The 13766-nt window shown below is 34.3% G+C and overlaps 1 protein-coding gene across 2 annotated transcripts in view; it reads left to right on the forward strand.

Moving 5' to 3' along the window:
* Positions 1–577: 577 nt before the first annotated feature.
* Positions 578–13766, forward strand: part of LOC118204429 (uncharacterized) — a 57638-nt gene continuing 44449 nt past the window's right edge. Inside the window, exons 1-3 of one of the 2 annotated variants that reach the window (XM_035376755.2) lie at positions 578–795; positions 2341–2387; positions 7125–7229. In XM_035376755.2, coding sequence (XP_035232646.2) covers positions 657–795; positions 2341–2387; positions 7125–7229 — 291 coding nt within the window. In that variant the 5' untranslated portion in view covers positions 578–656. The remainder of the gene's footprint in view (positions 796–2340; positions 2388–7124; positions 7230–13766) is intronic. The other variant, XM_035376756.2, reaches the window with a different exon arrangement.

Raw genomic sequence — 13766 nt, forward strand, 5'->3', positions numbered from 1 at the left:
ATTGAGTATAAAAAGTAATAGAAAATGTAAACTTGAAAAAGTATGTATTGCTATATAAATATTTTTAGCTACTATAGCGATATAATTAGTTCATCTCGTATGTATAAATTATATTACAATGAACGTTTTAGTAATAATAACTATTTTTGCAATACATAATTTAATAAAAATAAAATGATAAATCCTACTTCTATACTAATATAATGTAACTTGTTATGTTTATAAAAGTAAGTCTTATGACTACATTTTCTAATAAAACTCATTAAGAATACTGAAGTATTATAGCAACGATACAGTAACAAGTTGTTTACAAATGAGTCAAAAACACGAATTCTAAAATTTTTGCCTTTTATTATGACATGTTCGAAACGAAATCACGGATGTTTACAGTAAATCTTTGACTTGCTATTGTTGCACATAAGTACATTATTAAAATTTGAATTTATTCCAAACGTTTCAAACAGAAAATTTCCTGTAACAAGAAGGACAAAGTATCATATCCATACTGAAGTAAAATAAAAATAAATATTACATTTTAACTGCTTTCATTCTTTGCTCCGTATGGTAATTAAACAGTGTTCTATTCAAATCGTATTCGGATAGAGAAAAAGTCGATATTAAAAGCAGTTGGTGGAAAAATTTAATCAATTGCTATCATGGCTTGGTTTGGAAACTGTCTATATTTTATTGCATTGTTATATTTTACAGAGATTCTTTCCAACGTAATGTCAGAAGATAACAAGGATGCCTATGAATTCTTTTTATGTTCTAGGCGACAAATTTGTGAATGTGAAGGTATGTTTCACGTTTAAGTTTGTTATATGAAGTTCCATACCTAAGCTTTTTATAGTAAGTTCCAACCCTGATTTAATGATACTTGATTTAAGATCAACGATTAGAAGATAGCATTCATTCGTGCCGTTTTAAAACGTATAACACTGATGAAATTTTATCTTTCAAAGATAATGCAATTAGTCTTATTTTAAAGAAGCTGATTAGTTATTAAATACAAAACAAACTTAGCATCGTTAATATACACCATGTTTAAAATTGAATTATAATAATTTCTCGAATTAACAAGAATCCTTACATAGAGATTATTTCTTATATATCCTTGACTATTGTTAAGTTTGTTCTCAACGTATTAAAATTAGTATCTGTTTTATCTCCTGATTCTTTAGTATATCGTAGTAACTTATATAATTAGTATAAGGTATTTTATATAGGTATAAGTACAGGATAGAGTATGGGAGACACCAGCGGCCAACTGGGAATGCATTTCCTTACCAACTAACTCTTAAAAAATTGCGAGGCTCATAAGAGTTTACAAAGAAAGGTTGAGAAGTTTAGCAACTGAAGTTTTCCAAAGGATCTGGAGTTTACCTATTATGGTACATCGTGGAGTATACAACGAATCCAGTATTTGCTGAAAATAATGATTTAAGATATATATTACAATATAGTTTCAATACAAATTGAAATTCATGAATTAAATTGAACAGCTGTTTTGTGTAACAAAATTAACGGATAAACGTAATAAGTCAGAGATAAAGACAGATGGCCGCTGGTGTCTCTCATACTCTTTCCTGTACTTGTGCCTATATAAAATACCTTATACTAATTATATAAGTTTCTACAAAATATAATGAGATAAATATAATAAGCACTGGGAATACAATGCCATGCCACCACTTACCTTTAGTACATCAAACCTATTATTATACGAATCTGAAAATGTATTAAGTTAACTGTTACAAACGGATGCATTTCTTGCGCCAGTTCAGCTAGATATGCCTATTTCAAAAATAGTTTGTCAAAAATAAAAGACTTTTGAATCCGCCAGAACAGTTTTTCGTTTTTATGAACAAAAACCGTCATCATGCATCTACGTAACTAGCAAAAACTATTACATTAATATAATGCAGAAAAATATTTCAGATCGATTTATATATAAGTAAAAGGAATAAAAAATATTTCAGATCGTTTTATATATAAGTAAAAGGAATAAAAAATATTTCAGATCGATTTAGATATAAGTAAAAGGAATAAAAAATATTTTTAATTGACGGTACAATTTCTCGTAAAATTATCTTTTACGGGTATGGCACTAATTTGATATTCTACTCAATAATTAGTTATTAATCCTCCCTATCTAAAGAATTAAATTTTAAATAAAATTATGATGTAAAATAGGGGAAGAGAAGCTTCATAATTTCAGTTTTGACTTTCATGTTGCATTTAGCAACTGGATGTTAGATTGTGGTAAATTTTATTTTTGAAGTATATTAGTAGACATTTTCTAATGCTTTAAAATTATAAAATGTTTATTCTTTTACATAGGTGGTGTAGACAATTATAAGAGATGTTACTCAATGCTGGAAGAAAAGGTAAAAATTTTATATATTTTTTTTCAGTTCTTACCCTTAACAAATGTAAATATTTCATTTATAATGAATTTCTAAACTAAGAAGCAATGAAAAAGTTTTGAAAGGCGAAATTTATTAAAGTGAAAAAAAAATGACGCTTGCGTCAATCTTTCCTGTTTCAAATTCAAAATTATTTACTACAGTCTATTATTTAAATATAATAAATAAATGTGAATTTTACTTTACGTTCAAAATTAATAGTAAACTATTGAGCTTTAGTTTATTGAGATTACAGCAGTGCACACTACAGCTATCTGCCTAAGGGAAAGGATGCCTTCGTGAAAGCTTTTGTAATGGAAACTGTCTGGTATACACTTTACACATGAGGAAAACAACGAAAGCGCTCATGCAACCAGCCCGTTCATCTGGACTCGAAATGAGTTCAGAACTATCAATGTTCAGCGAATTTACTGCTCGGCCGCTGGTGAACCCAGTAGCTACTGAAGGGAAAACATATTCGGAGAAGTATGCTATTCAAGATCAATCATGTGCGAAAATATTCCAAAGATTTTTGGTTTGGTTCGGATTTTTTAATTACGGTAAAGCACTCGAGGGCTATCTGCCTAAGGAAAGGGGTGCCTTTCTGAAGAGCTTTCAAAAGGACACTTGTTCGTATACACGTTACACATGGGGAAAACACAGACAGAAAAAAAAAAAAAACGCCCAAGCAGCCAGCCCGTTCTTGGCTTTAGAAGCTCAGACCAAACTACCAGTGCTCAGCGACTTTACCGCTCGGCCGCTGGTGAGCCCTCGGAAGATTTTGAAATCGTATATTTTAGAAGCAGTTCTTAAATACGACAGACATGCCATTTCTATTGAATAGAGGTTGTGTTTACCCGAGTACCAACAAACTCGCGCAATAGATAGTATTTCCCCTCTACAATGACTGCGTACATGCGTGTTAAGCATTCGTCGAACAATTAAACTCAAAAATAATTTATTTATCTCATCACCCAGAACACTGCCTGAGTGCACCACAGACGAGTATTAGACATATTACACAGACGGAAGATTATTATTACACATATTTATTATATTACACATATTACACAGACGGAAGTCATAATACACATATGATGATGGAAAAAAAGATAAAAGCAAAGTTTAAGTGGGAGTCGAATTCATACCCGTTCCTAGGGCTAGCAGTCAGACCAGTTCATACCATTTCCGCTATTTTCGGCCTTGCGAATGCAACTCTATTTCGAAATTCCCAAATTAAAATGATAAAGTCTAGGAATCTAGCATCTACTGCTAAAGCTTCTCATCACGTATCTACAATAGGTGAATTTTCTCATCAGCAGTACAGGTTGAAATATCAAAAAAAACGGAAACATATTTTATGTTGGAGATATTGAAACAGTAAAAATGCAAAAAGGTTGCAATATAAGATGTAGTGTGTTAATCAAAATTAACCTCATATCTTTAGTATTACTATCCGGCTTCGATTAATACGGATTATGTATAGTCCGTTTTGTATAGTTCAAAACAAACAGTATTTTAGTTTATCAAGATAAAAATAAATTCTAAATAATTAGAGCAGAGAATTATTAATTTAAAACATAAATAATCTTTTCTTTTATAATTTTTTCTTTTAATTCTGTTAAAGTCTTTTTGTGTGTGTGTGATTTAACTTTAGACAGTTGTTAATTTAGGCAATGTGATACATATTTTTTTTTCTAATGGCGAACAGGTAGGGTACAGGTTGGTTAAAAAAATAAGCTTTTATTTATTGAGAGGTCATATTGATTATATTAGTTTGCAGTACTGTTTATCTAATTCTTTTCTTCTAGATAAATTTTCGAAAAAACTTCTTAGCATAATAATTTAAATTTATTTACAATTTATACGCCAGTGTTCCAAACGCATAGTAATGTTGATATAATAGATTTCATGCTAAGCTTTTTTTAATTTAACTACTAATTTCTGCAAACATTTACACGATTACTTTAATTGACGAGAAATATTTCTAGCACACTATAACACACTTTGATTTGGAATAATCTTTTGCACGGCAGTGAACTTAATGAAAGAAGTTTGTAATGCTAACTTATATGTTTACCAATACCTTTTATTTTCTTTGTTGGCTCTCCCATTTATTACTGTTATTCAAGTAATTAGCCTGCTTGTTAGATATTCTTTATTTGTTCTTATGATTGTTGATATGTAATTCTATTTCTTTATTTTTATTTTCCTCTTGGCTACAATTGGCTACGAAAAGTTAAATTGTAACTCCGTAGGCAATGGGGAAAAGAAATTTTGTTTCGCGCAGCTGGACTATAGTAGGATGGGGGCAGGATTTTCATTCGCGCAGTAGGAGCCCACCCGGCAAACAGCCCGAAACATCAATACCCGAAACTCTTCTCCCCCCCCCCTAAAAAAGAAAAAGCTTAAAAATGGAAATCATTTCTGTATTTGATTACCTACTTAAAAGATATCAACACTTTAGTATGCTCTGTTGAAAAACTGCAGTATTTCTTGTTGTAAAACATCTGTTGGCAGTCAGATCTCATAAGCGATTGTTTATAAGCGACATGGAATTTTTATTATAAATTACCCTAATTGAATCATTAAAACCGAAAGTTTTAGTTATAAAATATTTGAAATTGCTGTTATTTTAGATATTATTTTAAATGAATAAATACGCTTATGTTCCTGTAGATGAAAGCATATCTTGTTTTAGCTTAAAATGTTCTTTTTTTCCTTTCTGTACTATGAGCGTCAGTTAAGAAGCCGCCCAGAAGGTGTAGCGGTTCGGGAAGCCGAACGCGACACAAACGGGCCCGGGGTTCGAATCCCGGAGAAGGCATGCGGTGCAAAGCTGTCTGTCCCCTTACAGGAGGCAACGGTGGCCATCGCTCCTGCTTTACTTTTGCAATTAATGTACAGGTCTAGGAATCGAAAGACCAGATTGAGCCATTAAAATCTTCAACAGCAATGAGTTTTTCCTACACTTACTAATTGTATATTTAAATTACAAGTTTGTGATGAGTAGGTTCAAGAAGGGCAAGGTCAACTTATGTTATCACCTCAACTTAAGTTTATGAATGATATTATTCTTGGTATGGCATTTTTGCTTTCTTAATTTTAATAAATGTTCAACTTTTTATGTAAATATTAGGGAAGAGATATCTGCATTTTTGTGATCAGCTGTATGTTTGAATCTCTCCCTAGCGATCATCATTAAGTGCTCTGTTTAATTATGTTATGTTATGCTCATTAAGTGCTCTGTTTAATTATGTTAATTATGTTATGCTTTGCTTAATTATGTTTTTTATAAATTATTTGCATGTTCTAAGGTGATAAAAGTAACTATGTAATTAATTAAGGTTTTCTTTGTAATTATGTAGCAGCATTATGTATTCAAGTGTTTGGAATCAGATATCAGTTTTACTGAGTATGGTGCTGTACTTTTCTTTTATGTTCACTTTAACGTACTCAAGTTTGTATTTATTACTTCTTTGCATGTACTATGAAGGTAAGTTCGTACTTGGCTACGATTTAGACTACGTAGCATCACTTAATGATCAGTTTTATGTATTATGTTCATCAGTTTTAGTTTTAGTTTTCATGTATTACGTATGCATTTTTAAGTGTTATGCATGCAGGTATTAGGGATCAGCTTTCTGTATTTCTGTTCTCAGTATCATGTTAGGTTTTCACTTGAATATTCAATTTTGTACTTATGTGTGTATTATTCCGTCTGAAAGTACCACGAAAGAAAAAGTAGATGGATGTTTCAATTTGTAAAACAACTCCAGTTAAAGTTTGCGCAAAAAACTAAATTATGCCGGAATTTGTTATCTTAGTGGTAACAGGTACACAATATTTTAAATGTTTTTACATAAGAGTCAGCCATATGGAAAATAATCTGAGCTAAATTACGTTTGGGCACTAGAATTTTTTTTAAATATTTTTTATCTTAATTTTTTTTAAGTTTACTATGTGCAATAATTTAATAGGTTACGTCTTTCCTTCATGCAAGACCAACGACTTTATAAAAGCGCAATAAATATATGACAGTTGTGTCAGGATTAGCATCCGCATGTAGACATTTAGCAAGTCCAGAAAATCCAAGGCAGTTAATTTTTCAGGGAGAGTCCTCCTTTCTTTACTTTATCTAACACAAGTTTCTATCTATTCTAACAACGATTTTTAACAGTCTTTTGACTGCTTCTTTGCTTAATTTTAAGAAGTTCCTAACAGGATACTCTTTCCCCGAAAAACTACATCTAAGCTTACATGTAGACTTTTTGACGCACTTAGCCGTTTATTCGGCTGCGTTCCCGGAGCAGAGTGGAGCAGAGAGTAGATGATTTCTGCCAGGAAGATAACACACTGTGAGGCTAAGGCCAGGTCAGTGGTCTTCCTTGGTGGCGCTTACTCACTCACCACTCCTGCTGGTCTTAGGAGGGGCCAATGACGAAAAAAAGCCAAGTGGCCGCCATTCGATTAAAAAGAAAAATATAAATGCTGCTTAAGAATCACACGGAGTACAAGTTAAATTAGCATTTAGAACTGTGATGTAAAACGGTTTACTGGGTGATAAGCTTTCGATAATTGTAATTTTTTTTACTTTTCCTGTTTGTTTACTAGACACCATTATTATTATTATTATTATTATTATTATTATTATTATTATTATTATTATTATTATTATTATTATTATTATTATCATTATTATTATTATTATTATTCTAGAATCATCAGTGGTTTGTGGAAGAAATCAACAAGTGCAATTTTAGCGAAATGACAAGCTACAATGATATGATAGAAATCGTCTGTTCTAGCTCTCCTGAAGAATTTGTAAGCATTTTACTGACATTTAGAAACTATCAATCAAAAATTAGTTTTTTATTATATCCTGGGATAACATGTCGTAAAAAGTCTTAGGGAAAATATTTCAAAAGAAATTTAAATAACTAGCAGATATGCAAATTAAAAAGACTGTTAAACAATGTCATGTATCTCAAAAAGGGATATAAAAATAAGTAAAAAATCTCTTTACATTATGGGTATTTTGACAAATGCACTAAAAAGTAAAAAATGAATTTTTAGCAATCATATAATTTCTTTCGCCAGTTATGACTAAGATCTAAATCGTGTAGCTTCTTTAACAGTGTCGCATTTTAAATTTGAAATGGGAAAGAAATATTTAAATGAATTAAACATAACAATTCTTACTTATTTCTGTGCTATCCGTAAGCGTTCCATAATCGTTATCCTTGGGTCGTTATCAGCCGTCAGCTACTAGTATTTTTATCTGTACCAGGGTTGCCACTAAAACAAATGACAGGTGACGGGGGACGGGGACACCTAGTGTCTAACAAAGGTAAAGCAGGTATATGTCCCACACCCTCCACTATCTTAAACCGGCAGCTCCTGCCTCGGGAAAGCATTTGCTTCTCTGTGAAGTCACATGAACAAACAGGAACCTGGATGATGTTACATTAATGCGTTAGCTGTAAGCTTATCAGGTTCAATGTTCCGTCTTACTTTCTTTGGGAACATGCAAGGACCTGACTCGGAACAGGGAGCTTACTAAAGCTATGTTCAATAACTGTGGGAAGTAGACAAGATACATAGGAACGGTATACAAAACCCTTTATTTTTCACTCTTTACAATAATTTCCGTACTTCGGAATACAGAGACCAACTACTTGTGGTCTGAACGTAAGAATATGAAAATATAACTAACTCTAACTTAAATTTGGAATAATCAACAAGGGCCTACGTGTAAGATTGGCCGGATATTAACAGGAAGCCGTATGTAGTAATAAGAACTGTTAACACTACAATACGTTTAAAATTATCTCGAGGATTAAACCTCTGGCCTGGAAGGCAAACAGCAACCGAGTAAAACTTCTAAGGCAAGCGGCCTGCTTCGACTAACTCCTTCCTCTCTCTAGCTTGGCAAAAAGCCACAACTTAAGTACTTGGCGTTCGCCAGACAAATTTTGCATAAATAAGTTAACGCTTTTAATTCTGGCCGGAAGTAGAAAATAAGAAGTGATAGTAAAGATTTAAAATAAAATAAACGTTAGTAAAACTTAAGATCCTTACATACTTCCCGCCAGAGTTAATTAGTGTCAAACTGAGGTCTAAAACGACCTTATTGAAAACTTTTAGCTCTAGAATCTAACGCGAGGCCAATCTTTTACAAACATTTCTCACTAGAAACTATAAATTAAAAAAAAAAAAAATGTTTTTACAATAGCAGCTCCATGGACAACCAATTTTTCATCTGTACTGCATCTAAACAGGAGCTTTTATTCAAATCTGGTTCCTTCCAGAGATCTGGAAGGAAAACTAGTTTAATGAAATGTTACACAATGAAATGGCAAGTAACATATTTATATTTCTCTTAACATTCTTATTTCATTCATGACTATTTTAATTATCTCTCCACGTGCTCTCTGACATGTGTTGTAAAAGAACACCAAACACGAATGTGTTTATGTATATGTGTTCAACACTGCCTCCTACAATCAAAACACTAACGTGTTAAAATTCAACATAACCAGACCTCGTAACACACCCTATCTTCAACTCTAAACCCTGAGGTACTATTCTGAAAGTGGCTAACTCTGAAGTGTAGCGTCAGAGAGCCTAACTACATTCATTCAACCTTTAACACGTATTCACCATAATTTGGTCTTTTTTCAGTCACACGAATAAGTTTTAAAATTTTTGGCATTACTTTCACTTTTACCATATCACAGTATTTCTTAACATTTAAAATAACAGTTCACATTGCATATAAGAACATATTAACATGCCGTTAAAATTTTTGGCATTACTTTCACTTTTACCATATCACAGTATTTCTTAACATTTAAAATAACAGTTCACATTGCATATAAGAACATATTAACATGCCGTTAAAATTTTTGGCATTACTTTCACTTTTACCATATCACAGTATTTCTTAACATTTAAAATAACAGTTCACATTGCATATAAGAACATATTAACATGCCGTTAATTTTACGCATTTTAAAACATACATTAGTAGTACATTGTTAACTTCTATTCTTTTCAAAGCAAGTGCCAATTCTTCTACATTGAAATACTACATTTCAAAAAGTCTTTCAGACTAAAACTTCTTTCTTGCCAGAATGTTTTAAATAAAATTTATACAATAACTTTTACAATATTTAAGTATTTACAAATTCCTATTATACATCAACTTTAGTTTTACGCGCGAGTAATTGAAAAACATAATACCAAAATCGGTAACAACTCATTTCTCGCCTATTTGGCGATAAAGGTAGACCTCACATGAGGTAAAACTTCTTGAAATCTGCCACTTGCAGTAAGAATGAAAGATTAACTTAAGTTTGCAAAGTAACATAAAATTTTACTTATCTTTGTGATATTCGGACATTCTTTTCTGAGCCCAGTCCTGGAAGGTAGCGCAGATTCTGGTTTGATTTATCCTCCTTCTTGTGCGGGCTCGCCCTTCAGTGCCTTCCTCTAGAAGCTTTCTTTTTCCTCCAGTTCGGTCACCCTTGGATACCTTCTTTTTCGCCTCTGCCTGTGGTCTTGCCCGTTTGATGACAGCTGGTCTTGGCGGAACCGGGACACTTCTTTCGCGTTCCTGCTTGGACCTCGTTGCTGGCCGTTCAAATTTTCCTTGTAACTTTTTCTCCGCCGCTGGTGGCCCTTTCGCAGTTCGGCGACATTTGCTGCGGAGAGTCCTGTCCGATGAGTTGAACTTCCGTTTGGGAGCCGGGTTATAGTTGCCGTTATTTCTCCTGGCCTTCTTTTCATTCGTCGTACTTCTCCCTTCTTCATTCTGGGGGTGTTCGTGAGCTCTCTTTTCTGGACGGTGGAAATGCTCTTTTCAATTGCTCCTGCCTCCTAATGGCTTGTCCTTGTGCTTGACGTTGTTCCACCTTTGGAGCTTGTGCCTGCCGTGTCTGCCGTGCCGGATCCTGCAAAAGATCTTTGAAAATTTGCATTTTATTACGATCATAGTAGGGTTTTATTTGATCAATGTTTGCGGAGCACGTTTCACCATTTCTGGCTTTTAACACCACTACAGAGTGATTTATTTTTTCTATGACATATGGTCCTTCAAATCGTGGAAAAAATTTGGCAGTTTTACCTTCTGGTGCTGAAGAAAGTGATTGCTTCATTTTTAACACTTCATCCCCTACTTTATAAGTTACTCCCCGTCGTTTCAAATCATAATAAAGCTTCTGTTTTCTCTGTCCTACTTCAGTATTCTTTTTTGCTTCTTTAATTAATTTTTCTATATCACCCATTTTAAATTCTGGGGCTCTTTGTTGCACATAAAATAATTTATCTAACGGCGTTATAATCTTTCTGCCTAAAAATATCTCAGCAGGAGTTTTGCCCGTTGTATCATGTTTTGCGGTCCTAAGGGCGAAAGCAAATTCATTGACATAGTCATCCCAGCTTTTATGAAAATTTTTAACATAACTACGGATAATTTTCACTATATTTCTATTGACCCGTTGCGCTATATTTGATTGCGGCCGAAACGGGACCATTTTTAAATGACGTATGCCCAGTTTTTGGCACACGTCTTCAAATACATTACTTACAAATTGAGGACCATTATCCGATATAACTTTTAGGGGCACCCCGTATTTTAAAATATATTTATTTAAAATAGAATCAGTAACTAATTTCGCGGAGGCTCGTTTTAAGGGAACAATTTCGGTCCACTTACTAAAATGATCAACCATAACAAGGAGATAGCGACTTTTATTTTACTGACTTTTTGGGAAAGGGCCCAATAAATCGATGCCAATTATTTCATTTGGAAATTCGGATTTAATACTATTTAGAAACCCGGCCGGGAAGAAATTAATATAATTAACTGCTTGACATGTTGTGCAGGACTGGACATACGCCCTTGTTAACTTTTGCAGTTCAGGAAAATAGACTGCCTCGCGTACGCGTTGTATAGTTTTTCGAATACCAGCATGAGAAGCTAATAGGCAGTCGTGTAACTCCTGCAGGATATTTAATCTAAGACTAGCTGGGATAACAGGTCGAAATTCGTTGCTGGAATTTGCAGTTTTTGTATAAAATAATAGATCATCTATTAGTTCGTAATGGGCCGCCCTATTTCTTATCGCCACAATATCTTGGTGGCTAAAATTTTCAGGATCCTTTAAATACTCATAAATGTTTCCAAACTCAGGATCCTTACCCAGTTCGGTTATTACCGTTTCTCGAGAATTTATTGTACATGCTGTGAGCATTGCCACCTTTACAGTATTACCTTCTTCATCTATTTTAATTCTGGATAGGGCATCTGCTACGATATTTTCCTTTTCGGGGGTATGCCTGATTACCAGATTATATTCTTGTAGCTTGAGTGCCCATCTTATTAACCTTGGGGATAAGTTTTTTCCTGAATACAATCTAGTTACCGCCGCATGATCAGAGTACACTGTTATTGGCGCCTTTCCAAAATAGACTCGGAACTTTTGCACTGCTAACAGAACTGCAAGTGCCTCTCTCTCGGTCGCGGAATGTATCTCGGTATAGTTTCTTTGTGTTTGATTTAAAGTTCGGCTAAAAAATGCCACGGGCTGCTGATTTTGCGAAAGTACCGCTCCTACCGCATAATCCGAAGCATCCGCTGAAATTTCTAAATTCTCATCCTTTTCAGGAAATTTCAACACAGGGGCTTGCGTTAATGCTTGCTTTAATTTTTCGAACGCACTATTGGCTTCGGCCGTCCACGAGAATCTTGCCTTTTTGCTTTTTAATTTTAACAATGGTTCAGCAATAGCTGCAAAATCTTTTATAAAGGACCTATAATATGAACAAAGTCCTAGAAAAGAAGAGAGCTTCTTCGCCGTGTTTGGAGTCGGATACTTTTGTACAGCAATTATTTTTGATTCGTCTGTCTCGATTCCTTTCTGAGATATTTTGTAACCTAAATATTGTAATTCAGGGGCTGCAAATTTGCACTTTTCGACATTAACTTTTAGACCGGCCTCATTTAATAAAGAAAACACCTGTCTTAAATCCTGTACATGTTGGTCGAGATTATCACTAGTAATAATGATATCGTCTAAATAGATAAATGTGGACTTTCCAAGAACAGGCCTTAACACAATGTCCATACATCGCTGAAATGTTGCCGGTGCCCCTGAAAGGCCAAACGGCATACGCAGAAATGCATAAGTGCAAGACTTGGTTATAAAAGCAGTCTTAGGCACGTCCTCAGGCCTAACCCCTATTTGAAAATAACCAGTCGTTAAGTCTAAAGTCGTCATATATTTGGTCGATGTTATGTTCCTTAGAATTTCTTCAATAATAGGTAACGGATATACCGGATATTTAGTTATGGAGTTTAATTTACGGTAGTGAATCGCGAATCTCCACCTTTTTGGATGTGTCAATGGATAGTCATTATTTTTCTTACATAAAACCACCGGGCTAGCATAACTACTTGAGATGGGCGTTATGATCTTTTTACGTAGCATATCGGTGATATGCCATTCTATAATTTTTCCTTATTCTTATCGTACCGGTATGCTTTGTGGCGAACTGGCATTGAATCTCCGGTGTCAATACTATGGTTAGTAACTTGAGTAAATCCTGGAATATCACTAAATAATGAAGCAAATTCACTTACCACTTGTCGGATTCTTCGTTGGTCTTCATTAGGCAGGTGGTCAAGGTTTAACATCGGCGGTTCAGCCTTTTCTTCTCCAACTGGTTTCATCGTCAGCTTAAGGGACGCTTCATTAAAATCCAGCGTTGCTTGTGCCTCTGAAAGAAAATCTATTCCTAAAATAATATGTGCTTGCAGATTCTTTACTATGAAACACATCACCTTTACTTGTTCGTCCTTGATACGAACGTACAGCGGTAATTTACCTATGCACTTACATCTTTCTCCTTGCGCAGCTAACACTGTCGTATTATCTGAATTATATATGCGGTATTTTCGAAAATACTTCCTAAAAAAGTCTTCTGCCACACAGGAACACTGCGCGCCGGTATCCAGGAGTGCGGTGGCCGGGATATTATTCACCAACACTTCAATCTTCGGAAGAGTCAAATTTCTCACCATTACTGTATTTAACTTGTAGGAAGAGGGGTTTTCTTGGCATTCGGATTTCCGCACCCTCCCGTCAGCAGAAATCCGTCTTAGTTTAAATTATTTTTCATTTCCATGCTTTCCTCCTTTTTCCACTGACCTTGAGACTTTTTTCCTGGATTGCTATTGAACTGTCGACGTTCGCCGGCTGTTTTTGAATGCTCGGGTTTCCTTGCCCACTGATTCGCTTTGCTTCCGTAGCCGTGTGCTTGACTTTGCTGTGGTCTTGACGCACCAAATTGGTTTCG

The sequence above is a fragment of the Stegodyphus dumicola genome, chromosome 8 (assembly GCF_044657685.1).
Source record: "Stegodyphus dumicola isolate Sdum_Otavi_A_Nest chromosome 8, ASM4465768v1".
In the NCBI taxonomy this organism is placed as follows: domain Eukaryota; kingdom Metazoa; phylum Arthropoda; class Arachnida; order Araneae; family Eresidae; genus Stegodyphus; species Stegodyphus dumicola.